The sequence below is a fragment of the Podarcis raffonei genome, chromosome W, assembly GCF_027172205.1.
Source record: "Podarcis raffonei isolate rPodRaf1 chromosome W, rPodRaf1.pri, whole genome shotgun sequence".
Taxonomy (NCBI): Eukaryota; Metazoa; Chordata; class Lepidosauria; order Squamata; family Lacertidae; genus Podarcis; species Podarcis raffonei.
In genome coordinates this window covers 12,138,956-12,164,354 of record NC_070620.1, presented here as the reverse complement: position 1 = coordinate 12,164,354, position 25,399 = coordinate 12,138,956, and the positions used below count along the sequence as shown (strand labels likewise).

The 25,399-nt window shown below is 44.9% G+C and overlaps 1 protein-coding gene across 1 annotated transcript in view; it reads right to left on the bottom strand.

Annotated features, from left to right (window-relative positions):
* The window catches only part of LOC128406130 (nuclear pore complex protein Nup214-like), a 77,283-nt gene extending 53,825 nt beyond the window's left edge, over positions 1-23,458 (bottom strand). Inside the window, exons 1-2 of the mRNA XM_053373151.1 lie at positions 23,354-23,458; positions 21,208-21,283 (exon numbers count right to left, since the gene is read on the bottom strand). Of these exons, the coding sequence (XP_053229126.1) occupies positions 21,208-21,283; positions 23,354-23,412 (135 nt within the window). The 5' untranslated portion in view covers positions 23,413-23,458. The remainder of the gene's footprint in view (positions 1-21,207; positions 21,284-23,353) is intronic.
* Positions 23,459-25,399: the final 1,941 nt, after the last annotated feature.

The following is a 25,399-nucleotide window of genomic DNA, read 5'->3' as shown; positions in this document are numbered from 1 at the left end:
TCATGTCTGATAATAGTTTGAATTTCATACGTGGCTTCTTCCCTAACCATATAAATTGGGATATATCTTTCCTCCATTTTTCAAAAATATCCAATTTACTAATTATCAGTATCATTTGGAACAAAAACAATGATTTTGGTAAACTATTCATTTTTATTACCGAAATCCTGCCCCATAATGATAATTTTAATCGTTACCAATTCTCTAAGTGCTGTTTTATTTCTTTCCACGTTTTAACATCATTTTGATCAAACAAATTTATATTTTTCATTGTTAAGTAAATCCCCCAATATTTTGCTTTTTTCACTATTTCCAATCCGGTTGCTTCTTCTAAATCCTTTTTGCTCTGATTATCCATAGTTTTAACCATCATTTTCGTTTTTTCTTTATTTAATCTAAATCCTGCCACTTTTCCAAATTCTTCCATTTTGTCTTAAAGTTTCTTTATACTATTAATTGGATTTTCCACCATCACAATCATATCATCTGCAAATGCCCTAATTTTATAAACATTTCCCCTTAATGTTATGCGTTTTATTTCCTTCTCTTTTCTGATAATCTCGTTAAGCACTTCCAATGTTAATATAAATAATAACGGGGAAAGCGGGCACCCCTGTCTCGTTCCTTTCTGTATTGAGAAATATTTCATCATATTGCCATTTATTATAACATTTGCCTTCTGATCTTGGTATATTGCTCTTATTCCATTTAAAATTGATATTCCCAATTCCAATTTTTCCAGTAATTTTCCCAGAAATCTCCATGAGACATTATCAAAAGCCTTTTCGGCATCAATTAAGATGAAGGCTGCCACTTTCCCTGGGTTCATGTCTAGATATTCTATGGCATCACTAATCTCATATTATCCCGCATCCTCCTCCCAGGGAGGAATCCTGTCTGATCTCAGTGGATATATTCATTCAACACTATTCTCAATCTCTGGGCTAATATATCTGCATAAATTTTATCATTTTTATTATTTTAAATCATTGTTTAGCAGAGATATTGGTCTATAATTATTATTTTCTTTATTTTTCTCTTGTTTGGGGATTACTATGATATGTGCCAATTTCCACAATTCTGGGGTTTTCCCTTCCTTCAATACGCTGTTTATCAATTGCTTCATGGGAGTTTCTATCACCTTCTCCAATTTTTTGTAATGTAATGCCGTGAGACCGTCCGGGCCTGGTGATTTTCCTGGTTTTGCTTTTAAAATGGCTTCATGCACCTCCATTGGATATACTGGGGCATTTAAATATGCTAATTTGTCCTTTACGATTTTTGGTGACCATTTTTCTTGCAAATATTCTGATACCTCTTTTTCTGTTTCGTTCCCCTCCTTATACAACTTTTGGAAATATCTTACGAAACATTTATTTTTCTTTTCTGGCTCATCTATGTTTTTCTCATCCACTTTCATTTTATCTATTAATACTTCCTTCTGTCTCTTTTTAAGTTGCCATGCAAGCATCTTGCCCGGTTTGTTTGCTGATTCAAATGATCTCTGTTTCATCCATTTTATGTTATTCTTGATTTCTTCTCCAATTCCCGTTGATGTCAGTGTTTGGAATAGTTTGATATTATGAAGTACCACACTATTTTTTGGGTTTCTTGCTAGTGATTTTTCATTACTGGCTATTTCTGCTCTTAATTCTTCTAATTTTCTCTCTTGCAATTTCCTCTTTACTGCGTTCTTTTGTATATAATAACCTCTGATATAAGCTTTACTGGCATCCCAAGTATTTCTAATATTGGTATCTTGTTTTTTATTTAATTCAAAAAATTCTTTTAATAATTCCTGTGCTTGCTTTACTATACTTTTGTCATTCAGTAATGTTTCATTTAATCTCCATCTTCTCTTCCATCTCTTTTTACTTTCTGATTCCATAATTACTGGGTTGTGATCTCTTATTGTCTTAGACTGGATTTCTATTTTCTTGATTGTTGGGATCAGATTATTAGTAATCCAAATGGCATCTATTCTGCCTGCCAATTTGTGAGATTCTGAAAAATGTGTGTATTGTCTTTCCAATGGATTTTTATACGTCCAGGCATCCTGAAAATTAAAATTCTCCACCAACTGGAAAAAAGAATGCTGTAATCTCCCCTTTTTAATTATTCTTTCCTTTTTTGTTCTATCAAATTCCAATGAGGTGACTCCGTTGAAGTCACCCATCAATACAAACTCTTCATTATTATATTCTAATAGCTTCTCCTCTACTTGTTTGAAATAGTTTGTTTTATTTCCACTGGGGGCGTATAATCCCACTAAAACTAATTGCTCTTTACCCTTTGTTAATTTTACCCCAATAATCTTCCCTCTTCATTCTTAAATATTTGTCTTGCTTGGAATTTAGTATTCACATACATTACCACTCCTCTTTTTTTCTTCACATCTGAAGTTATAAATTCCTGTCCCAATCGTTTATTAATCAAAATTTTCCTTTTTTCTCGCTACGTGCGTTTCTTGTAAATAGATCACGTCCCATTTCCCCCCCCCCCTCAAAATATGTTCAATCTTATCCCTTTCCTTTATCATTTAACCCATTCACATTCCAATATATTATTTTCAAATTCATTTATAAGCAATCCTTAATAGGTTGTCTAAAAAAGACAAAATAAGCAAGAAGAAAAAGAAGAAGAAAAGGAGGATGTTAATGTGAGATTAAGCTACTATACAAATTTATTGGATATATCTAAAATAATCACAATTACTTTTGATTTTTGATTTTTTACAGGGTTGGCCCCTGTTGACGTCTTCTCGGGGAGACCTCCTAATTCCTGTGTTTTCCCCAGAACTTTGACAGATCGTCTACAGATCTGATAGATTTCTTCCTGTCTTTAAAGGTAAAGGTTAACCCCTCAGGGAATTCCCACCTGAATCGAATCACATTCCTATTCAGTGCTTCATTCAGCGGTTTGTAATTCTGTCTTTTCTTCAAAATTCTCTTGGGCAATTCTTTAAATATTTTAATGCTTTTTTCTTCTATTAATTTCCTCTGTCTTGTTTTCAATAATATCTTATCTTTCAAGAGCCTTGAATTCAAAAAGATCAAGCAGTCGCCTGGTCCCTTGTAGGACTTTGTGTTATCTGATTTGATTCTAAAAATCTTATCAATGTCCATCAACAGCTCATCTTCTTGTACTTCCAGCCATTTTGCAATTTCCTGGATCAGTTCCTGCTCAATCTCTTCCTCCTGTACCTCCAGGACACCTCTCAGACGGAGAATCAATTCTCTCTGATGCATTTCAAGCATCACAATCTGGTCCAGGACCTCTTCATAAAATATCCTTAATTCCTGTGTTTCTACCTTCATTGTCTCTTGGATTTCTTTTGTTTTCATTATTTGATGATAATTTTTTAATTGTTTTTTCTTGTTTGTTAACTCTTGTCTTGAGATCATGTACCGTTTTGTCCATATCCTTATATTTTTTCGCCAGGTCCTTTATTTTATATGATAATTCTTTAGTTATCTTTGCATTTTTTTCAATTTTAATGTCCATTTGTTCGATCTTTAAATCCATTGCATCCACTTTATCATTTAGATTCTTATCCATTTTTACTAACATCTTTAATGTTTGCGTTTGGATCTGATTCAACTAGCGATTGCCTTCTTAATTGTGAGCCAAGAGTTGATGTAATTGTTGCTTGCTTGTTTCTCACACTCATCCTGGAATCATTGTTCTACCCAAAATTGCTATTCGAGAAAACAAGACAAGAGGGGATATTGAGAAGCAGAACCAGAGCTTTGTAAGGTTCTGGCTTCCTCTTGATCCATTGTTTCTGCTAAATTCTTCCTATAAATTCTCTTACATGTGATGTTGGTTAATTGGTGAGTCTTCCCCGAAAGGGTGCCAATTAATTATTATTCCATTCTTTTTAAATTTATTTTATTATGAAAATGCTATTTACTGTTCTCTTTTATTCCTGTCTGAGAATTAACTTGGACTTATTTTTATAATTTTCCCCTTCCTTAATATTTTTTCCTTAATTGAAGACACACAAGTTTTAATTTATTTGTCCCCTTTATGCCCCTATTAGACTTAAAGGAGTTCTAAGTTTACTGCTCTTAAGTTTTAGATTATTGTAGAAAGTGCTATGTGATATAGAGTGGGTAATGACAATGGTATAAAGAGAATCAGTTTAAAGTTATATTATTATTTCCCCCCCACCCCCAGGTGGCACTGTTGCTCCTGTTTCACTTGACTCCTCTTGGGGTTTCTAAGTTTCTGTGTGTTTTCTCTATGGTTGTAGTCCTTATACTCCTTCCTGTTATTCTTTCCTGAAGACAGTGATTCAGCACCGCTCCACCATTTTCTTCCCTCCTCTGTTCCTCCGCTTCTCCTCTGTCTGTTCCCCCTTCTAATTTCCTGCTTCCAAAAGTTTCCCTTTTAATTGTCTCCTGCCTTCTGCGCGATCCCACGATGTCCTGCCTCCTCCCATGTCGTCTTTCCTTTGTCTCACTCCTTATCCTCCCTCCGTCTGCGTTTTCTATCCCTTCTGTCCTTTCCTCTATAAGTTCCATTCCTTTCCTCCTCTCAATTCCCTTCTCGAACGTCCCTTTCTCACCCGCTTCTCTGCCACGTCCTTGCTGTTGTTTATTGTCTCTCAGTCTCTCCCTTCTGCGCTTTACGTTTTCAACGTGGTGGTTTGGTCTCGCTAATACATTTCAAACCTCTTCACTACTCCCGCTGTAAGGTCTCTCAGCACAACTTGTATAAATCTTCACACGGTGAACCTCCTCTGTTATTCTTCTCTGTCTGTTCTTATAATAAAGTACCTCTCCAGTTACCTTAGTTGCTGTTTTGTAATACTTATTTCCATATATATTCATCAAGATCCTTTATTAGGCATAGCAGACCACACATTATCAAACAGACACCGTATACAAATTGTGCAACATACGAGCTCAACATAACAAGGTTTGTCCTGGTCAGATCTTTAACTCAAGAGAAAATCAATTTGCATAAATAATACAATACAGAACTACCGAATCCCCGATAAGTTAAGAACTACTGATTCTCTTTATAATGACCCAGTCTTTCTACATGGACAGCACTCAAAAATTCAGCCACTATTAAAGTAATTTGTTCATTCCTGTCCGAAAGCAGGTCCTGAACCGTTGGTAGCATAGAAATCAGCCTATTGAGTTGTAAGGCCTCTAATAATTGTCTTCTGGCAAAAATGCCAAAATCACAAGAAAAGAAAATATGCTCCAAAGTATCAGATTCCTGTTTACTACATTTGCAGAGATGCTCTGCTTCTGGGAGAGCTAAATATCTTCCTCTCACTATCATCAAGGGAAACATATTAAATCTGGCTGACATAAACAGCCTGCACAATTCATGATTCTTCAGATTTGTCATGTATCCGTTTTGAAAATCTCTACACAAAGGGAGATTTAAATACAGAGGAGAGCAAGTGCTGTGCTTTACAACCTCGAGAGTGGAAAGAACACTTTTTTTTGTAAGTTTCTTCCTGATAATTTCCCAAGCATCTTTGGGGTCAGAATTTTCAAAGTCAGTTAGATTAAGCCCTATCAAATTCAATTTTCTCCTACAAATCAATGATAAATTGTAAATTACATTATCACTTAAGAGGTCGTAAAGGAGAGGATTAGGAGATAGGTCTCTATAATGCAAGACGATCCAATATTTCAAGGTTCTTAGCCATACTCTTACTGGTAAAGGAGGTATTCCCAACTCACAACATATTGATTCATATTTTACAGAATTTGCAAGTCCTAATAATGACCTCAGAAGGGATGCATGAAATTTATCCAACCTCTTGAGGTCACCTGAAATCCACACTGGGGTGCCATATAAAAGTTGGGCACAAAGTTTCATATCAATCACTTGCAATACAGCTGGAATATATCTATTTCCTACAGGGGGGAAAAAAGATTTAATATGGTGAGCTGTCACTTTAGCCTTAGCTATTGCAGCACAGATATGTGTGTTCTAATTCATGTTATTTTTAAATACTATTCCCAGATAATTAAAATGCTTAACTTCTTGTATTAGATGTCCATTGATAATCCAATTTTTTGGGTTTCCTCTCTTTGTAAATTGCATAATTTTTGTCTTATCATACTTAATGTTGAGGTTATTAAGAGAGCAAAAATTTGGGAAACACTTAAGTAATTTTTTTAAACCCAAAGAAGAAAGTGAGATAATTACCGCATCATCTGCATAAAGTAATAAAAAAACTGGGATATTGTTTAAATAAGGAATATGAGTGGTTGCATTTTGCAGAAATAATGGGAGGTCAGATAAAAAGAGATTAAACAGGGTAGGGGCCAATACAGCCTTGCCTAACTCCTCGGTTATTCAGAATTGGACCTATAAGTCTACCACCTTTTGAAACTTTAACTTATATTTGGTTACCAGAGTGTAGACTTTTAATCAATGTAAGCAGGTATGGGTCAATACCAAGGTATTCCAATTTGGTCCACAATTTATTGCGTGGACAGGCGGAGTCCCCAGATCCCCCGCAGTCCCCCCGTCATGCGGAATAACGACTCGAGACAACGTGCTATGGGATTAAATTGGCCACAACTTTATTGAATTTCAAATGTGGGTAGACCTTGGCTCACGCATTGGGCGTTCTCCCTCCCCAGTCCCCAGCCGGGGACCTAGGGAGCATCAGGGTTATCCAGTGTGTGTGGGGGGGATGGGCCGGCTCTGGAGAACATATGTTCAAGCAGAGACAGCCGCCCCCGTTACGCCGCCGCCGCAGGGGAGAGCAATGACAACCTTTCGGCGCACGGCCAAAGCCTCCCTTCAGAAACCCCTTCAACGGGGAACCCTGGTATCGCCGCCGCAAAGAGGAAGATGGACTAAAGGATTCCGCCCAAGGCCTGATACCGCCACCCGAGACCGCAAAGATTGCGGTCTCGCCGCCAAGACTACCTACATCTGAAAAGCGCCTTTGCCATCCTCCAACCAGTCAATCAGGCCATGCCTGGTGTCGCTCAGCCAACGCTCGTTACCAAGGTCCGATAGGTGCACGCCATCGGGCCAAAATAGCTCCTGCATGTAAACTTTAATGTTGGGGTGTTTCACGACCTGACCTCCCATGCGAGTGGTTGCAGAGCGCAGTGCCCTATTGATTTTTTCCACAGTGTAGTTAAGTCTGGTGGGTTTGATGTTGCCACGCCAATGCAAGCGTGGCAGAAGTTCGGACCAGAAAATCGTAATGCTGGGGTGAGTGGCGTGTACGCTTTCCAGGTCTGCGATAGCTGTTTTGATCAGAACTATGCTTTTACGCACGACCAAGTCATTTTCGCCGAGGTGGAGCACAACCGCGTTTGGCGGGTGGCGGAACGTAAGTTCGTGACGCAACCGAGGGAGCAGGGCATCCCACCGCATTCCACGTTGTCCGAACCAGGAAATGGAGATCTTTGGCTGAAGACCCAGATGCTCTCCGCCTGGACCAGTAGTGGCATGGATGGCCGAAGATCCACACATGTTTGGGGGTTGAGCCTGAAAGAAAGGATTATATGGAATCTGTCAATGCCTGTTGGTAGTCTCTAATGTAGCCTTTGAAGGCAGCTGAACGCCACCGCCCCATTGTCTTTATGTGTTCTGCCGGGAGGCCGCTTGCAGCTGCCATGGTTGCTGCACCGATACGAAAAGAATGCCCGGAAAATTGTGCCGGGTTGCCTCCACAAGCGTGGATGGCCTTGCGCATTATTGAGACAAATTGGCAACGGGTCATGGGGCGGCCTGATGCATGAATGAGGAGAGGGCCTGGTCCTGGAGGATGTACCTTCAGGAATTTGCGTGTGTCCGCAACAGGGCATGGTCCAGTGTGCGGGGAGGAGGCTAGACTTAGCGTGGAACCCCTACCTAGTTGATCGGTTTTGGAGGCTCGGATTTTGACTTGTATCATGTGCCTGTCAAGGTTGATATCAGCCACAGACAAGCCCCTGCGATGAGGTGACAATGTGCCCCCTATGCACTCTCCGATACGGAGCGCACCAAAGAAGGCCAGGGAGAAGGCTGCCCTGAAGAGCCTGACCTCATAGTTGGACCAGCAAATACTGGGGAGCGCTTCCCATATCAGCCGGAGGATCTCTATGGTTACTGGCCTCCTCTTATCTGGAATGGGCGGGTGGGAGCGACGCCACCCCGCAAGAAGCTTCCTTACGTGGAAAGTGTTACAGGGGTCTGGGAGCCAAAAACAGTTGCTGAAGTAGGAGATAGCGGCCTTGTGCAAGCTGATGGTTTTAAGGGCCATGCCCCTACGCTTTAGGTGAACCAAATATTTTAGAACATCAGACTCCTTAGCTGTACGCCTGCGTCGTGAGCCAAACTTATCTCTGAACCCCTCGAATTGGGACCATGCTCTGGTGTAGGACCGCAGCGTTGATGGTGCAAGGGCACTCAGAACTCCTGCTGTCACTTCTCCCGTCCAATTTCCCGGAGGTCCTCCGGAAAGGCTTCTGGGAGTTGATCGGCCTCGGGTGCTAGGTCACGAAAGCGCTCCATCTGAAAGCAAGACAGGGCATCTGCAATGTCGTTATTGAGGCCTGGGATGAACCGCACAGAAAAGGAGATGTTACCTTTCAGACATTCTAGCACGAAGAGACGGAGCACGCGAATTACCCTGTTGGATTTTGCGGATTGCTTCGCAATGATTCTTACCACCGCCTGGTTGTCCGACCAGAAGCACACCCTGGTGTCCTTGAGGAGGTGCCCCCAAACACGGAGGGCCACTAGGATTGGGAAGAACTCAAGAAAAGTTAAATCACGTGTAATGCCCTCCTCGTGCCAAGATGTCGGCCAAGGCTGCGCGCACCAGTGACCCCTGAAGTAGACGCCGAAGCCAAAGCGACCAGAGGCGTCAGAGTGCACCTGTAGCTGTTCCTTAGGCAGCAGCCAATCTTGCCAGAAGGACACCCCATTGTAACTTTCCAGGAAGGTTAGCCATATTTTGAGGTCTTCCCTTATGGTGTGGGTGACCCTGATGTGGTGATGGGGGGCAACACCGCCAGCTGTGAGACGGGCTAAGCGTGCGCAAAAGGCGCGACCGGGCGAGATAACCCTGCATGCAAAGTTGAGGTGTCCTAAGAGTGTCTGGACCTGACGCAACGTGGTCTTTTTCTGGGCCATCATGTTAGTTATCAATTCCCTCAACGTGGCGAGTTTGGCCAGGGGCAGGCGTGAGGTTTGGCTGACAGAATCCATTTCAATACCCAGATATGAGATGACAGTGGTTGGACCTTCGGTCTTGTCCGCCGCCAACGGGATGCCCAATTCAGCTGCCAGCTGAATGAAGCATGCCAGCGCCCTAGCACACGCGTCAGAGCCCGCTGGCTGCACGAAAAAGTAGTCATCTAGGTCATGGGAAATGCGGTGGGACCCTGACCTGCGTTTCATGGCCCATTCCACGAATGTGCTGAAGGTTTCAAATGCAGCGCATGCAATGGAACAGCCCATGGGCATAGCTTTGTCAAAGTACCAGTGGTCCTGGAATTTGAAACCTAGCAACCAGAAGTCCCTGGGGTGGACTGGTAACAGACGGAAGGCTGATTCGATGTCACATTTTGCTATGAGCGCGCCCGGGCCACACTCCCTAACCAGCCTGATTGCCTGATCAAGAGATGCATATTTGACTGAGCATTGTTCTTGGGGAATGGCATCATTTACTGACCCACCCTTTGGGTAAGAAAGGTTATGTATTAATCAAAACTCGCCTGGGGCCTTCTTAGGTACAATACCTAGTGGAGACACTATGAGGTTAGGAAATGGAGGTTCTGTGAAGGGACCTGCCACTCGCCCCAGCAAGCGTTCTTTGGTGATCTTCTTCTCGGCAATGTGTGGCATATCTCAGACAGACTTTTGGTTGGGGGGATTGGTGCATGAGGGGGTGCCTACCACTGGGATGCGGAAACCTTCCTTAAAGCCCTCCTCAATGTATTTTGCTGCCTCTTTGTTGGGGTACTGGTGTAACAAAGGCAGCATTGCTGATAGAGATATGGGTGAGGGGGCTAGGGAAAGGAGAGCGCTATTTGCGGGCATTGTTTTTGCTTTGCTGAGCGCCAGAGGAGCCTGTAGAGGCTCCGGCCTCTCTTTTGTCTTGAGATGTGCTTGCGCCTGATCCGCGGGAGCCTCGAAAAAGCTTCTTCCCCCGAAAACATTTTATGGTGGGGTGAGATCCACTACAGCGCTCGCATTCATGAGCAAATTGACATTTTTCTCTGAAGCAGGAGCCGTTGTTATACTCCCAGCAAGATCTCTTGGGGGCCTTGGATTGATATTTGGACTGTTTCACATTGTCGGGCCCTTTCTTGAAGAACGGGGAAACCAACTCAGACCACACGTCGTCATCTTTGATATCCCATCTAACTGTGTCGTCCTCTGCCGCCCGCTCCCTGAATGCCTGGTCATAGGCGAGTGCCGCCTCCCCCCCCCCCCCGCCATGGCTTCAGCCTTTAGGATGATGAGTAGGTAGTTGGTGAGGTGCCAACCCCTGTCAGGGTAACTGGCGACTATAATACCCATGTAATTGGTGTATGCAGTGAGCCAATTACGAAAGGTACGCTCAACACTCACTTTTTTATCTTTTTTTCTCTGCTCGGCGGATTTAGATTTTAGGGCTGTCGAAGCGGCAGGGGATAGCAGATCAAACAAATCCACGAACTCCCCATTAAGGATGCGTTCCCGCAACTTCTCACGCAGGCGAATGCCTGGGGGCTGGTCGGTTCTTTTGTGGTTGGATTTCCTAATTCTACCTCTGGAGTCAATGCCCTCCTCCCCGCACGGCGCGATAGCACCATGTTCACGCCTGTGCCTCCGGTCGCGGCGCCGCCAGACCCAGTGCGGCAGCCCTGGGGCATCGGGGCCTGTAACCCAATAGCCTTTGATGCTCCCCCCCGTTCACTATCAGTGGAGCTGGACCTACCTGAGGAACTAGATGATCCAGACGAGTCCTTCTTGGACTTGTGGCCCCTCCTCCTGGATTTGTGGTGTTTCCTCCCGCGATGACGCGATCTGCGCAACTCAGGGCTCTTGTCACTCTTGTACCTGTCCGAGGAGTTGGAACGGGGGGACCTACCTCTGCGCCTGGTGGATGCGGATGATGAACGTGACCCGCCTTCCTGAGCACGGCGGTCAGAGGAGCTGCTACTGCGCCCTCGCCTGCGGCCGTGAGGTGACCCGTAGCTCCCTCTGCGTGAATCCCGCCGCTCCAGGCGGCGCCTCAGCCGGGCGATGGTCCTGTCCCTACTGTCTCCACGCACCGAGTGCGAGAGACTGCTACTAAGAGAGGAGCGGGTGGAGGAGGAGCTCTCTGCACGTCTCGGCTTGGCAACCGACCCCCTGCCGGCGCGGCTTGCCAAGGCTAGTGGGCTTATGGACCCAGAAGACCCTCTAGGTGCCGCTGCCCTCTTGGACGCGGCTTTCTTGGGCTTGGGCTGCTCCTCCCTGGTTGCACGCGCCTTCCGCTGTCCGGTTGCCTGTCTCTGGGCAGGCTTGGTGGGCGCACCCCTTACGGTGCCCCTTCTGGTGCGGGGAGGAGAAGCAGCCTGACGCTTTGGTGGCATGGTGTGGAGCTAATAGAGTGGGGTATGCTAAGGAATCCGTAAGAAGGGGGGGCAATGATTGGTAGGAAATGCCCACTATTAATTTGCAAACACAGACTAGTGATAAAGGTAAGGGTACAATTGATAGGAGGGGAGGGGATAAGGCAAGAACTGAGTCGCAGCAGGGATCGCTACTGAAGGCTGCAAAATAAAACGAGCAATAGTTTAGAAAATCACTGCACAGGTTTCAGTTGGGGTCCATGGGTCTCCCCTTGTTGATAATGAGCGATGCCTGCTGTCCGCTGCACCTGCTGGCAAGCCATGATGGTGAGATGTAAAACCAATACGTACCGAATGAGGCCATAGGTGTGATGACCACCGCCATGCAGCCAGATCCAGGATGGCTGCTGCCATGCGGCCACCGGCACAATGGCTGCCGCCATGCGGTCACCATTGAAATGGCTGCAGACATGGAGCCACCATTAAGCAGGCCCTGCCATGGTTTATGGGGGTGTGGGGCAAGCAGAGGCCCATGCTGCCATGCAGAGGCCATCCCGGGGGTGGGGTGGGTAGGCCCGCCAGGTGCAGAAGACCCCCCCCCCCCCCGCCGCCCAGGGGAGGTTCCAGGGTCGCCAGAGACCTGGCGTAGGCCATGTGAGGCGGCAAGGCCTCCCTGCGCCCTTAAAAAGGGCCGGCCAAAGGTGGGGGAAGGCCACATGGTGTGGCCTGCGGCCCCCCCACGGAACGTGGGGGCGGCAGGAAGGCCCCCGCCGCCCAGGGGAGGCTCCAAGGCCGCCGAAGGCCCAACTAGGCCGCACAACATGGCGGAGCCTCCCTGAGGCCTAGCCAGGCCTCCCGGAGCCGGGGGACGGCACAGGCCATGGCCCGCGCCCCCCCGGCGATCGTGGGTGTGGCGGGAAGGCCCCCGCCACCCGGGGGGAGGCTCCAGGGCCACCGGAGGCCCGATTAGGCCGCGGAATGCGGTGGAGTCTCCCCGAGGCCCAGCCAGGCTCCCCTGAGGCCCAGCTAGGCCTCTGGAGCCCGGGGAAGCCGTGCGGCACGGCCCGCGGCCCCCCTAACGATTGCGGGGGGGCGGGAAGGCCCCCACCGCCCAGGAGAGGCTCCAGGGCTGCCAGAGGCCTGACTAGGCCGCGAGACGCGGCAAGGCCTCCTCGAGGCCCAGCCAGGCCTCCCTGAGGCCCAGTTGGGCCCCCGGCGATCGCGGGGGTGGCGGGAAGGCCCCCGCCACACTGGGGAGGCTCCAGGGCCGCGGGAGGCTTGACTAGGCCGCAGGATGCGGCAGAGCCCCCCCCCCCCCGAGGCCCAGCCAGGCCTCCCCGAGGCCCAGCCAGGCCTCCGGAGCCGGGGTAGGCCGCACGGCGCGGCCCGCGGCCCCCCCAGCGATCGTGGGGGCGGCGGGAAGGCCCCGCCGCCCAGGGGAGGCTCCAGGGCCGCGGGAGGCCCAACTAGGCCGCGGAATGCGGAGGAGCCCCCCCCCCGAGGCCCAGTAAGGCCTCACAAAAACGCAGCGGGCCTCCCTGCGGCCTAAACAAGGCCGCTTGGTGGCCTCCAAGGCCCTGGGGGGCGACTGGGTACCCCCCCGCCACCACCTGCCGTACCCCGGGGCCGCCAGGCCTGGCGGGGAAAGGGAAGGGCCGCGTGTGGCGTTGCCTCCCCCCCCGGGGCATCAGGGCCCGCCTAGGGAAAAGGATCCCCTTTTAAAAGGGTATCCTGAAATCCATTACCCCCCCCCCGCTATCCCTTGGGAACCCTGTCGCGGGGGGGGGGGGGTTGGCCAAAGGCCCCAGGCTTACCTTTTGGAGCAAGGAAGTCCAGCGACGTCCTTCCTGGAGAAGCTCTGGAGCCAAGTGAGGATTCCCAGGTAAGATCCTCCCTCTATTGTGTGGGCAGGTAATCCCTCCCCTACCTGGACTGGTCTCCTTGGCAACGCTTCCCCCAGGTGGGATTGGGCAAATGACTGAGGTAGGCGGAGACCCCACGTATCCCACCTGAGGGAAGGCAAGGCCAAGCCTAAGTTATTGGAGCCGCTCCAGATCCAGGGGCTGCACGCGTCCACGCAAAGGGCGCCCCCCGTTTTAAGCGGGGAGCGGTCATTACGATCAACAAAATCAAAGGCACTTTTTAAATCTACAAATGCCACAAAGAGTCTTCGTTTGTTTCTCAAGACATATTTGTCCACAAGATGACTTAACACTAGACACTGGTCAAGAGTTGAAGAGCCTGCCTTGAAACCAGCTTGTTCCTTACCAGGTAGACCTTTTGCAAGCATCCAGTCTTCCAGTTTAATAAGCAGGGATTTGGCATAGATTTTGCTTATGCATGGTAACAAACTAATAGGCCTGTAATTCTCTTGGCAATTCCTATCACCTTTTTAAAAAAATCAGCACCACTATTGAGTTATTCCACGATTTAGGTACCAAGCCTGAGTGATAGATAAGAGTTAAAGAGCGGGACAAGATTAGTGGCCCACCATTCCACATTTAATCTCAGCAGGTCTATTGAGATGCCATCCATACCTGGAGATTTTCCTTGCTTAAACAAAAGAATTATCCTTTCCATCTCAACAGTAATTTGAAATTGTGTGGTTATTGCCGAAGAAGAGTTAAAATTTTTCTTCTTAAAAACTTGGGAATCGTAGAAAACAGCAGTAAAATGCGTAATCCAAGCGCCATCACTTACATTAGGGAAATCAGTGGTATCTTTTATTGAAAAGAGTGACAAAAAAGTTTTGGTATCTTTAATTTCTAATGCAGTAACAATTTTGGACCATTTGGCTTGTGAAAACACGGATTTTTTCCCCAGGAGCATGTTCTTAAAAGCGTTTTTCATTTCAAAATAGGTCTTCCAGAGATCTTGGGAGTTAGTGACAGAGGCTTCTTTTAGACAAGTTCTAAGTTCTTTCTTATGGTTAATACATTCTTTATCAAACCAGTTATTTTTATTTAAAGGTTTGTGCTGGACTGGAAATTTAAAAAAGAAGAAAATAATTCCTGAATAGTATTGTAATAATAATCAATGTCTGCCAAAGGTATCGAATTTTGGTTAGCCAAAGGTTCAAGAATAACTGGGTTATTATCAAATACTGGTAATAGACCGTCCCTATTTTTATCACTTATATACATTCTTTTGGCATAACTAGTCTTATCAGTACTAATAAGAGGACAAGGGTGATTAATTCTGGAGTTTTTATATATCTCTAAAACAATTGGAAAGTGGTCACTCTCAGAGCGGGGTACAACTGTAAAAGAGGCAACTTCATCAAACATTTCTAAGGAGACTAAGGAATAGTCAATTACACTTCTGCCCCTTTTGGAGCAGAAGGTAAAATCTCCTGGAGTATCATGCCATATTGAGCCATTCAAAAATGAAAGATTAAATTCTAAAACCAATTGTAAGAGTTTTCCTCCCGCTTTATTAATAGTAATGTCCTTTGAAATTCTCCCTATTCTCAAAGGAAGTGGAGCACCTTCGGCTAGAGTTGAGACATAGCGTTTATCGAGAGCTGTGCTATCTCATCCAATTCGTGCATTGGTGTCCCCCATTACAATCAGGGGGATATTTGGAAATTTACTGCGTATTAAGTACAGCTCTTCAAAGACTATATTTCCAACAATAATCTGGTCTGTCTTCCGACTCCATGGGAGGAAAATATATATTTAAAAGAAGAATTTCCTTGTGAACATTGGAAAATGATAACAATTGTGCATACTGTCCAATATTTCTAATGTAATTAATTTTAAGGTTAGAAGACTGTTTAATACCACAGATCAAAGCAGCTTTGGGGCATCCTTTTCTTGACATTTTAGTGGCGGGTAAATTATAAATAATAAAATTAGGAATATCTAGAGGTTTAAGAGACCAAGTTTCCTGCAAAAGGATTATATCATGAGAATCAAGAATCAAGAAAATTTATAAAATCTGGGTGAGCTAATTTACATAAAAGTCCGGCTACATTCCAGGACATAATAGAAAGAGTTTGCAAAGATCGATGATTTACGGATACTGATGGTCAATCCAATAAAGGGAGCACATTTCCACTTAATTTGTTTACATCACCAGAAGGATTAATATCAGAAGAGCATTCCAGTTCAGGCAAAGAAAACTCATGGTCCCTATTGTTGGTGCTTCTTATACTGTCTGCTGTCAGCTCCTTCTTCGAAGTTAAGTAGCCAATTAGAGGGGCGGGATCACTAGGTCTGAGAGCATCGACGGGAATGTGCGTTCCAGAAGTCGTTCCCGGGAGTTCTTCTTCTGTTGGGCTGTCCTCTGGTGCCGGCATATCGAAGTCAGCATTTGCGGGGTGAGATGAAGGTTGATGGATTAAAATGTTAACTTCTTGCAGATGGGCTTTGGAGCAGTCCTGGAACACAGGTGGGAGAATAGGTTGCTTAACAGTTTGTGATACATCTGGTAGGTTTGGCATTATGTTATCTATCGGGAAGGTTTCTGGTTGGTCCTCGGCTGGGGGCAATCGCAGCTCAGCGCTCGGGATGACCAGCTTCCCACTGTGCATCTTCTGATTGAGTTCAAACAGTCCCCCATACATTTGTGTAGTTTCTGATCTTGCTTGCTCCTCTTCCATAACTGTGGACAAAGTCTGTTCTATGGATAGAGTTACAGATAGGTAGCCGTGTTGGTCTGCCATAGTCAAAACAAAAAATCGGACATCAAGAATTACAAGACAGAGAAACCAGTAGGAGAATACTTCAATCTCCCAGGACATTCTATACAAGATCTCAAAGTAGCTGTTTTACTACAAAGGAATTTCAGAAATAGACTGGAAAGAGAAGCTGCTGAATTGCAACTCATTACCAAACTTAAAACCATGGAGAGACCTGGTCTGAACAAAGACATTGGATTCTTATCTCATTATACATGACAAAGCCATTTTTCACCTTCTCACCCCTTGCTTTTTCCTGTAAGACCTATTGCAGTCGTTAAGAGTCGTCAACAGGCTCATCACAGCTATCTGCCAATCACCCATTCCCACCACCCTTCTGAGTAATACCCCTCCCCACCTTCTCACTATATAGAAGGATCTGGCAACTTCTGTTTCAGTGTATCTGAAGAAGTGTGCATGCACACGAAAGCTCATACCAAGAACTAACTTAGTTGGTCTTTAAGGTGCTACTGGAAGGAAAAAATTTTTTTGTTTTGACTATGGATAGAGGTGAGGATGGATTGTCTATAGTGTCATACATGTTGATTCAGCATATATTTTGATCCAGTCCTTTGGTCTTGGTTGGGTGAGTCTCTTACCAGGGATTCCTCATGTAAAAAGGCCAGTATCTCCTCTTTCTCAGACCTATCATTGTCCGTATTCCTGCTGCCCATGTTAGCAGGTTCATGGGTGTTTGTCCTAGGCTATTGAGGTCACGCATCGAATCTTGAATACTGTTTGTTATTTCTTCAATTTCCTCTAGTATGGAGTTAATTGGGGTTGTGTTTATCGTTGTTCTTTCCTCAATATTCCTAAGGAGTGGAGATTTCTCTAAAGTCACTCTTTGAGGCCCTCCTGTATTAACTGCAGCTGTATTGGTATCAATCAGAGGAACTGGAAGATTTCCACGTTGGGTTAATCTTAAAGGTGGAGCAGAGCTTGAGTCAGGGGGGTGCTCAGGAGATAACCAACTTGTTGGCCTCTGTATAGCTGGAAGTAGAGGTGCAGCGTCCAAGTCTGCAAACACCCTTTTAACTGTAATGTGGAAATGACTCAGGAAGCCACCCATTTTGGGGAGAAGCAGGGGGATGGCATGACTTTGAAATTTGAGAAGTAGCTTTGTTACTCTTGGATGGCTTGGCAGTTTTCCAGTGTTTTTAAGTCCAGAGAGCCTATATCCAATCTCAGAAGTTCAGATAAGGAGAGGCAGACTCTCATTGGAGATCCAACGCCCTTTGTTCTCCTAGTTGTTTTGAATAATCAGGACTATCTGATCCAGCTGCAAACACCTCTTAGTATGGGGGGGGACCCTTGGGCTCCTTCCTGGGATTATATGGACTGTGCAGCTTGGGGGCTCTCCCTGGCAGGATTAGGGGGCTCCAGCCTGCCTGGTGGTACCCACTCAGCATTCGTCTCCCGGGGCCACCCGGGGCTCTCTGCCCCCTGACCACCGACCGCAAGGTTCTCAATGCTCTCCAACTTTCGAAGAATCAGTACCAATGACCTTCCGGTAAGTAAGCTTTGTTCTCCTAACAAACTTAGCAATTTCCCAGCTGTAATCTCGTTAGCTCCGTACGGTGAGGGTAGATTTTGAGGAGTTGTCTGGGCAGTGGCATGGGACGGTTGGGTTGCTTTAATCTCTGAACTCTTTCCTGTGGTCTCGTTGTTCTTTGAGCTTTTTGGCCTTGGGCTTTTTGGCTGCTTGGGGGGGGGTCTTCGAAACAGCTAGTTAGCTGCTGTTTAGAACTGTGGGGAGACTGTGAGTCGGCATCATGCCCATTGTCCCCCTCCTCCACCTGCTCCCCTGTCCTTGTTTCTAGCCCATCAGGCACCTCTTGTTCAATTTCGGCATTTGCCCAGTCTGAAAAGTCTGTTAGGCTTAATTGTTTAGATTTTGTTTTTGATCTGGTTAAACGACTTGGCTCAGAGGGCTCTCACTGCCGCTGCAGCTTTTTTTTCTTAGCCCTCAATCCAAAGCAATCCTCCTTCATCAAACTTAATTAAAATCTGGTATCACACCAGTAGGAAGTCCAGCAATTACTAGTCTAGCAGAATGCAAAACTAAAGTAAATAACTTACTCCAGCAGTTGTAAAATCTAATTCAGAAGAAGAGATTGGAGAGAGCTGGAAGGAGAAACCTTACACGGCAGCCATCTTGACTTGTAATACTTATTTATGGTAACTGTTTGTATTGTCAGTTGTTCTTTCTTGAGAAACCTGGTGCTTGCTCTGTTGGGTCCTGAGGCGTCTCGCAGCTAAGAGTGCGTTCAATTTGGGCCCGGCCTATTCCTGCTCTCTTCCACACAAAATAAAGATTCCTGTATCAACTTTGTGCTGGAGCAGCAGGAATCCCTTTAATGCGCAGCTCGATGCTTTAGATTGAAGACCTCCTCTTCAATTTTATTAGGGGTTCACGTCGCCCTTGCTTCCCCCCTCTCTTTTATTCACTGCGATAGGAAATGCCTGACCCAGGCAGAGCAATTTCCCCGACCCGATCTCAGAGTGCACCATGCAGGAAGTCCGAATACTTTTCAGCAGACATTTAAAAGTTGGCACAGAAGATGTCCACTGAATCTCCAGTGGCAGAGTGTTCCACAGGACTGGGCCGATGACACTAAAGGCTTGGTTTCTTGTTGTCATCAAACAAGCCTCACCAGCTTGGGGTATGACCAGACACACTCCTGCAGATGATCTCAGTGATCAAGCTGGGATATAAAGGATTATTAGGCAGTATCTTGGATCTATGCAGTTCAGGGCTTTGTAAATGAATACATGGACCTTGAACCTGGCTTGGTAGTAGAAGGACAGCTAGTGCTAATGTTTCAACAGTGGTGTCATATGGGATAGGACATAAGAAGCTAAACTTATGTACCAAGTCAGACGTTTGGGTCCATTTGGCTCAGTATTGCCTACACTGACTTGCAGTGGCTCTCTGAAGGTTCCAGGCTAGGGAATCTCTCCCAGCCGTAACTGGAGATGCCAGGGACTGAATTTGAGGTTTACTGCATGCAAAGTAAGTGCTCAAGTACTGAGCTACACCCCTTAGCAAAAACATTGGCCTCTGCGATAGGAAAGGTCTATAAGAAAGAGAAGTTTCTTTTAAAAAATATATATTCAAAATTAAAACAAAACATATTATCCAAAAACATATCACCCTTATCCCCCCCCCCATTTTTCCTCCCTCCCCCCTCCCCCCACCCTCCCACACAAAACCCACCCGCCCGCCAGCTTCCCTCAGTTCCAGTCTTTGGTTTCTCTGAAAATGCTGTTTTCTGCATGTTACAAAGTTGTATAGATCCTCAAACTATTTAGCTCATTATTATCAATAAAAAGTTTGTGAATGTTTATTCAAAGCCAGCCAAGGAGTCCAGTTCGCTTTGTTGCATCTTCAAATACTTTGTAAAGGGTTCCCATTCATCTTTAAAGTCATAGTTATCCTTGTCCCATAGCTTATATGCCAGTTTTGCCAGTTCTGCATAGTCCATCAATTTTTCTTGCCATGATTCTTTAGTTGGGGTTTCTTCAGTCTTCCATCCTTGTGCTATTAGAACTCTCGCGGCCGTTGTCACATACATGAAGATGTTTTTCAGCTTTTTTGGCAGATCTTTCCCTACAATCCCTAACAAAAATGCTTCAGGTTTTTAAATAAATGTTAAATGGAACATTTTCTTCAATTCGTTGTATATCATTTCCCAAAATTTTTTAATTACATTACAATCCCACCACATATGGTAAAATGTCCCCTCCTTTTCCTTACACTTCCAACATATATTTGAACTAGTTTTGTACATTTTCCCTAACTGCACTGCTGTTGTGTACCATCTATACATCATCTTCATGTAATTCTCCTTCAATAGGGAACAATCTGTAAATTTTAAGTCAGTTTTCCATAATTTTTCCCAATCTTCCATCATAATGTTGTGACCTACATCTTGTGTCCATTTAATCATAACTGATTTTACCTCTTCATCTTTCATCTCCCATTCTAATAGTATGCTGTATGCGGCCTTCAGTAATTTCACTTTCCCTTCAATCACTTCTGTTTGAAACCTAGATCTTGTATAAATGAATCCTTTCTTGCTGTCTTCTTTGTATGTTTCATATAGTTGTCGATAATGCAACCAACTCTGAAAGTGGTCTTTGATCTCATCATAATCTCTTAATTTCCATTTTCCATCATCCATTCCTATTTAGCTTACATCCATCAGGATTTAAGCTAAATAGGAATAAAACTAAATTATTAGTTAAAAACATGAAGGAAGAAGAAAGAACTGAGTTAGAACAAAACATTGAGATTGAAGTCCATAAAAAGGTTAAATATTTAGGGATTTGGTTAACATCAAGAAATATAAACCTATTTAAAAATAACTATGAAAAAAACTGGCTTGAGGTAAAAAGAAATCTAGAAATATGGAGTAGAATGAATCTCTTATTGTTAGAAAAAATATCAGCGATTAAAATGAATGTATTGCCAAAAATGCTATTTCTTTTTCAATCAATACCAGTCATCCTGAAAGATGAATGTTTTAAAAAATGGCAGAAAGAGATTTCAAAATTTATCGGGGGGGGGGCGAAGGCCAAGGATAAAACCTAAAATACTTACAGACGTAAAAGACAGAGGCGAGTTTGCCCTCCCAGACCTTAAATTGTATTATGAATCTGCTTGTTTGGTATGGATCAGGGATTGGATGAGATTGGACAAGCAAGAGGCATTAGAACTAGAAGGACATGACAACAGATTCGGCTGGCACGCATACTTATGGTAAGGGAAAGGGAAGGTTCACAGAAGCTTTTACAACCATATAATCAGGAAATCACTAATGAGAGTATGGGAGAGATACAAAGACTTATTGGAACAAAAGACTCCGTGGTGGCTCTCACCACATGAAGCATTACTGTTCAAACCACTTGGAAAGAAAGGAAAATGGCTTACATATGTTGATTTATTAAAGGACCATGATGATGGAAGAAAGAGAAGTTTCAAGGCACGGGTGATACCTGGCTCACTTGATTGGTAGCTACAGTTGCCAGAACTTGGTGGACAGCTTGTGCAGCAGACTGAGGAACCAATGACCTAGAAAAGGAAAAGGAAAAGATTTCAGAGGCCAAACAAACCACCAAAGAATTCAACAAACAAAACACAGGAACAAAGGAGGCTGCCACTGAATGAGCCAGATTGCTGGGGTGCATATAGCTCAGTATTTCCTACACTGAATGGCAGAGGCTCTCTCCCAGCCCTTCCTAAAGACGCTGAGGATTAACTCTGTGTGACAGCATAAATGCTAAACTGCCAAAAGAAAATGCAAGATTCTCAAAGGGTGTGTTGCCTGCTGCACCCCTTCATGAGTTACTGTTGTGCCGATTACATTCTGCCAAGATTGCATAATTCTCCTCCATCTTTGCATAGGACAAGATTGGGTCCATAACATCATTCAAGACGCAGTAGAGTCACCCTTCAAGTCAGTGGCAGCTTGGGGTATGTTTATATGAGTCTCCGCTCCATCAGTTCAGATGGGTTACGCCTAGCGCAGAGTCTCAATCAAACGTACCAGAGATGGGAATTCTCTAGCCTTTTTACTGCTTTCATATTTACTCCATTTTTATCCCATCCTTCCTCCAAGGGCTGCATTCCCTTCTGGGGGCAACATGCCAATAGGAGGTGGGGCCAGAGGCAAAAGTATGAACAGCAATCACTGTAAATTTTTAGTTTCATACAATAGGCTAGTTTCTACAAACACACTGATCCACCCCTCTCTATCCTCCATTCAAGCAAGCAAGCTAGAGGCTTTATCAGAGTTCACGGGCACAGCCCAGCAAGGCAAACACACTCAAGATGAGTCCCCCACCCCTACACTGCTTGTGGGTTTCTTCTTGGTTCCTGTTGATAGCAGAAGACCTGTGGTCTGATCCAAGAGAATTCTTTTTGTGAGGGTGTTTGCAGAAGGCTTGCTTGCAGCAACAGCCAGGAGTGGGTAGAGGATGCACAGAGAAAGTGCAGTATTCCCCTTTGGTGTGAGGGTGCATATACACACAAACACACTCCTCCATTTACATAGACTGGGTTCTTTTATTTTTTGTCACACTGACAATACCATGAATCAATCCCTGGCATCTCCACCCTGGTTTGAAATCCTGGAGAGCCACTGCCAGTCAATGAAGACAGTACTGAAATAGATGGGTCAATGGTCAAACTCAGTTACAAGGCAGTTACAGCTCTCTGTGTTTGGGAAGTGGCTGCAGCTTGGGGGTAGAGCATAAGGAAATTTTGTCCATGGTGTGATTATTTTCCACCTAGTCATTTTGATACGTTGGCACTCTATTTGCAAAATTTAACAATTCCAAAACACAGGCACACTTTCACTTACACAAGATTAAATATACTGCCTTCAGCTGTACTTGAGGGTCAATTTCACTGGAAAAAACTTATGCCAAATGTGGAGATGGCGGTATTGAATCAGTAGCTCATGTGCTTCTAGCTTGCACCCTTTATAAATATTTGAGGAGTGAAGTTATTACCCCTCTACTATTGTCCATACCAGGTCACTTAACCATTGCTACTGTGACCTTTCTTCTAGCAGATGAAGATAACCAAGTGACAGCAAAAACTGCAAAAAAATTATCAGGTGCAATTAGAATAAGATCTGTTATTTGATTGTTGATGTAAAATACTGTACCAAACATAAAACTTCAACTGGAATTGAAGCTTTAGAGCAGGAAGGAAGCTAGAGGACGAGTGGAAAAGCAGTGGTGGTGGCTGTGCTAGCACACATCAGCTGTTAGGCGGGTCATGCACAATGTATATGGGCCATGGCAAAGTCAATTGCATGCAAGTGGGGGATGCCTATATTTGCATTCCGGGTCATTAAATCAACACTCAATTTAATTTTGGAAGGCCAGGGGACTAGAAACTTTATTTTAAAGACGAAAGCCAAGACCATGGAATACAGAGAGCCTCTTCTTTCTCAATGGCCCCTTTGCTCCTTTAAAAACAAGCCAACCAACTTCAGGAGCCCAAGCAGAGGCTCACCACTGCCTTTCTGAAACAATTACACTGCCCTACTGACAGCGAACCTTCCTGCAAGCATGGCTTAAACAAAAACAAGACATTTGAAAGGTGAGCAGAAAATTAAAAGGGTTTACCTACCCTATTATTGCAGAAACAGCTGGAGGAGAGGTGTTACTCTTGAGTTCTCGCACATTCATCGCCTGAGGGACATTCTTCAAAGTTGATTCAGTTAAGGAAGCACTCACAGCTTTAAACATAACAATAATAAAGAGACATGCTAATGGTGAAAATTGTTGGCTTCTGTGTGTTGCCACTGTGCAGTGCTTAGAGTCACAAGTCTCTGTTTACATTCCAGATATTCCATACTGTTGGAAGTCTCATGGGAGAAGGATGTGACGTTACTGGTTTCCTGTTCCTTTGTTTTTCAGTTGCTCTCTGCTTTCACAGAGAGAGGATGTTTCTTTTCTGTCTGCGTAACTAGAAATAAAACTCTTTGCAATGTAGCTCATAAATCTCGTCACTTCTGCTGCTTTGAAACTCTGCAGAATGGGAACGTGCTTGGAGCCTTATCAAAGGCTCAGGTCGTTAATCACGTCAGAGGGCAATTCCGGAGGAGTCGCTCGGTCAAACGCAGGTTCCGACAAAAATAACCTGACTATGATTAACCAGACGAGGTTAAAAGGCTGCATATTCAGAAAAAGAGCACCCGCTTTGCATGCAGAAGGCCCCAGGTTCAACCCTTGGCATCTCCAGGTGTGTTGTGTTCATTTTTAGACTAAGACTGTCTTGTTTTGAGTGTATGTAAACTGCTCTAGGAGCCTTTCTGGCCGAAGAGCAGAGTACAAATGTTCTAAATAAAAAAATAATAATAAATATAACTGGGATTCAGAGGTGCACTGCTTCCAACAGAAAGATGGCTAGTAGCCATCAAAGGCCACGGCAAAAAAATGCTGAAGTGCACACAACTGTAATAATCTGCCCATACGTTTGGGCCCTTGCAGTGGCATCACCTCTTGAAACCCAGTAACCTCTTTCAGAGACAGACATCCTTGAAGTCTTCCCCAGGGTGAGGATTGCAATCAGGCTCTTGAAATGCTTTTGAGGTGTTATCATCTGTTATTGACTTCTTAGAACATTCATCAGTAAAATGATGATTTGGGACCACGTGATTTCCCTTGTAAGCCTTGCCGATGTTCTTCTTATCAGTATATGATTATTACAGTTGTGTGCCCTTCAGCATTTTTGTGCGTGGTTGTTATATGGTGCTGTGCTCTTTGCATATGATTTTTATCTAGCAGCCATCGATAGCCTCGCCCTTCATGAATTTATCTAATCCACACAAGTGGGGCAGAGCATTGTTTAGGAGCAGAAGAAGGCTGTGTGCTCTCATTCCCTTCACATGCTGAACTGGTTTGGAAGATGACCAAGTGACCAATGAGACTCCATTGAAGTACCGTATTTTTTGCACCATAACACTCACTTTTTTCCACCTAGAAAGTAAGGGGAAATGTCTGTGCGTGTTATGGAGGAAATGCCTACAGGTGGCATGCCTACGAATTTTCCTCCTCTAAAAACTACGTGCGTGTTATGGTCGGGTGCGTGTTATAGAGCGAAAAATACGGTATTTTCTGAACCAACCCCTCTCTTTCAGTCATGATTAAACCTCCTCTTTTTCATTTGCTTTCATCAATGGCGTGAAAAACTTCTCAAGGAAAACCCGAGTTAAAAAGTGAGTTGATGTGCAAAAAGGTAAAGGTAAAGGACCTCTGACCGTTAAGTCCAGTCGTGAACGACTCTGGGGTTGCAGTGCTCATCTTGCTTTACAGGCTGAGGGAGCCGCCATTTGTCTGCAGACAGTTTTTCTGGGTCATGCGGTCAGCATGACTAAGCTGCTTCTGGCAAAATCAGAGCAGCGCACGGAAACACCATTTACCTTCCTGCCGGAGTGGTACCTATTTATCTACTTGCACTTTTTGGGGGTGCCTTCGAATTGCTAGGTTGGCAGGAGCTGGGACCGATCAACGGGAGCTCATCCCATCGCAGGGATTCGAACCACCGACCTTTTGATCGGCAAGCCCGAGAGGCTTAGTGGTTTAGACCACAGCGCCACCCGTGTCCCTTTGAGGAGATGTGCAGAGTCTACCCAATCATTAGCAACCCCAAATCGATACCTGGTCAAAGTGT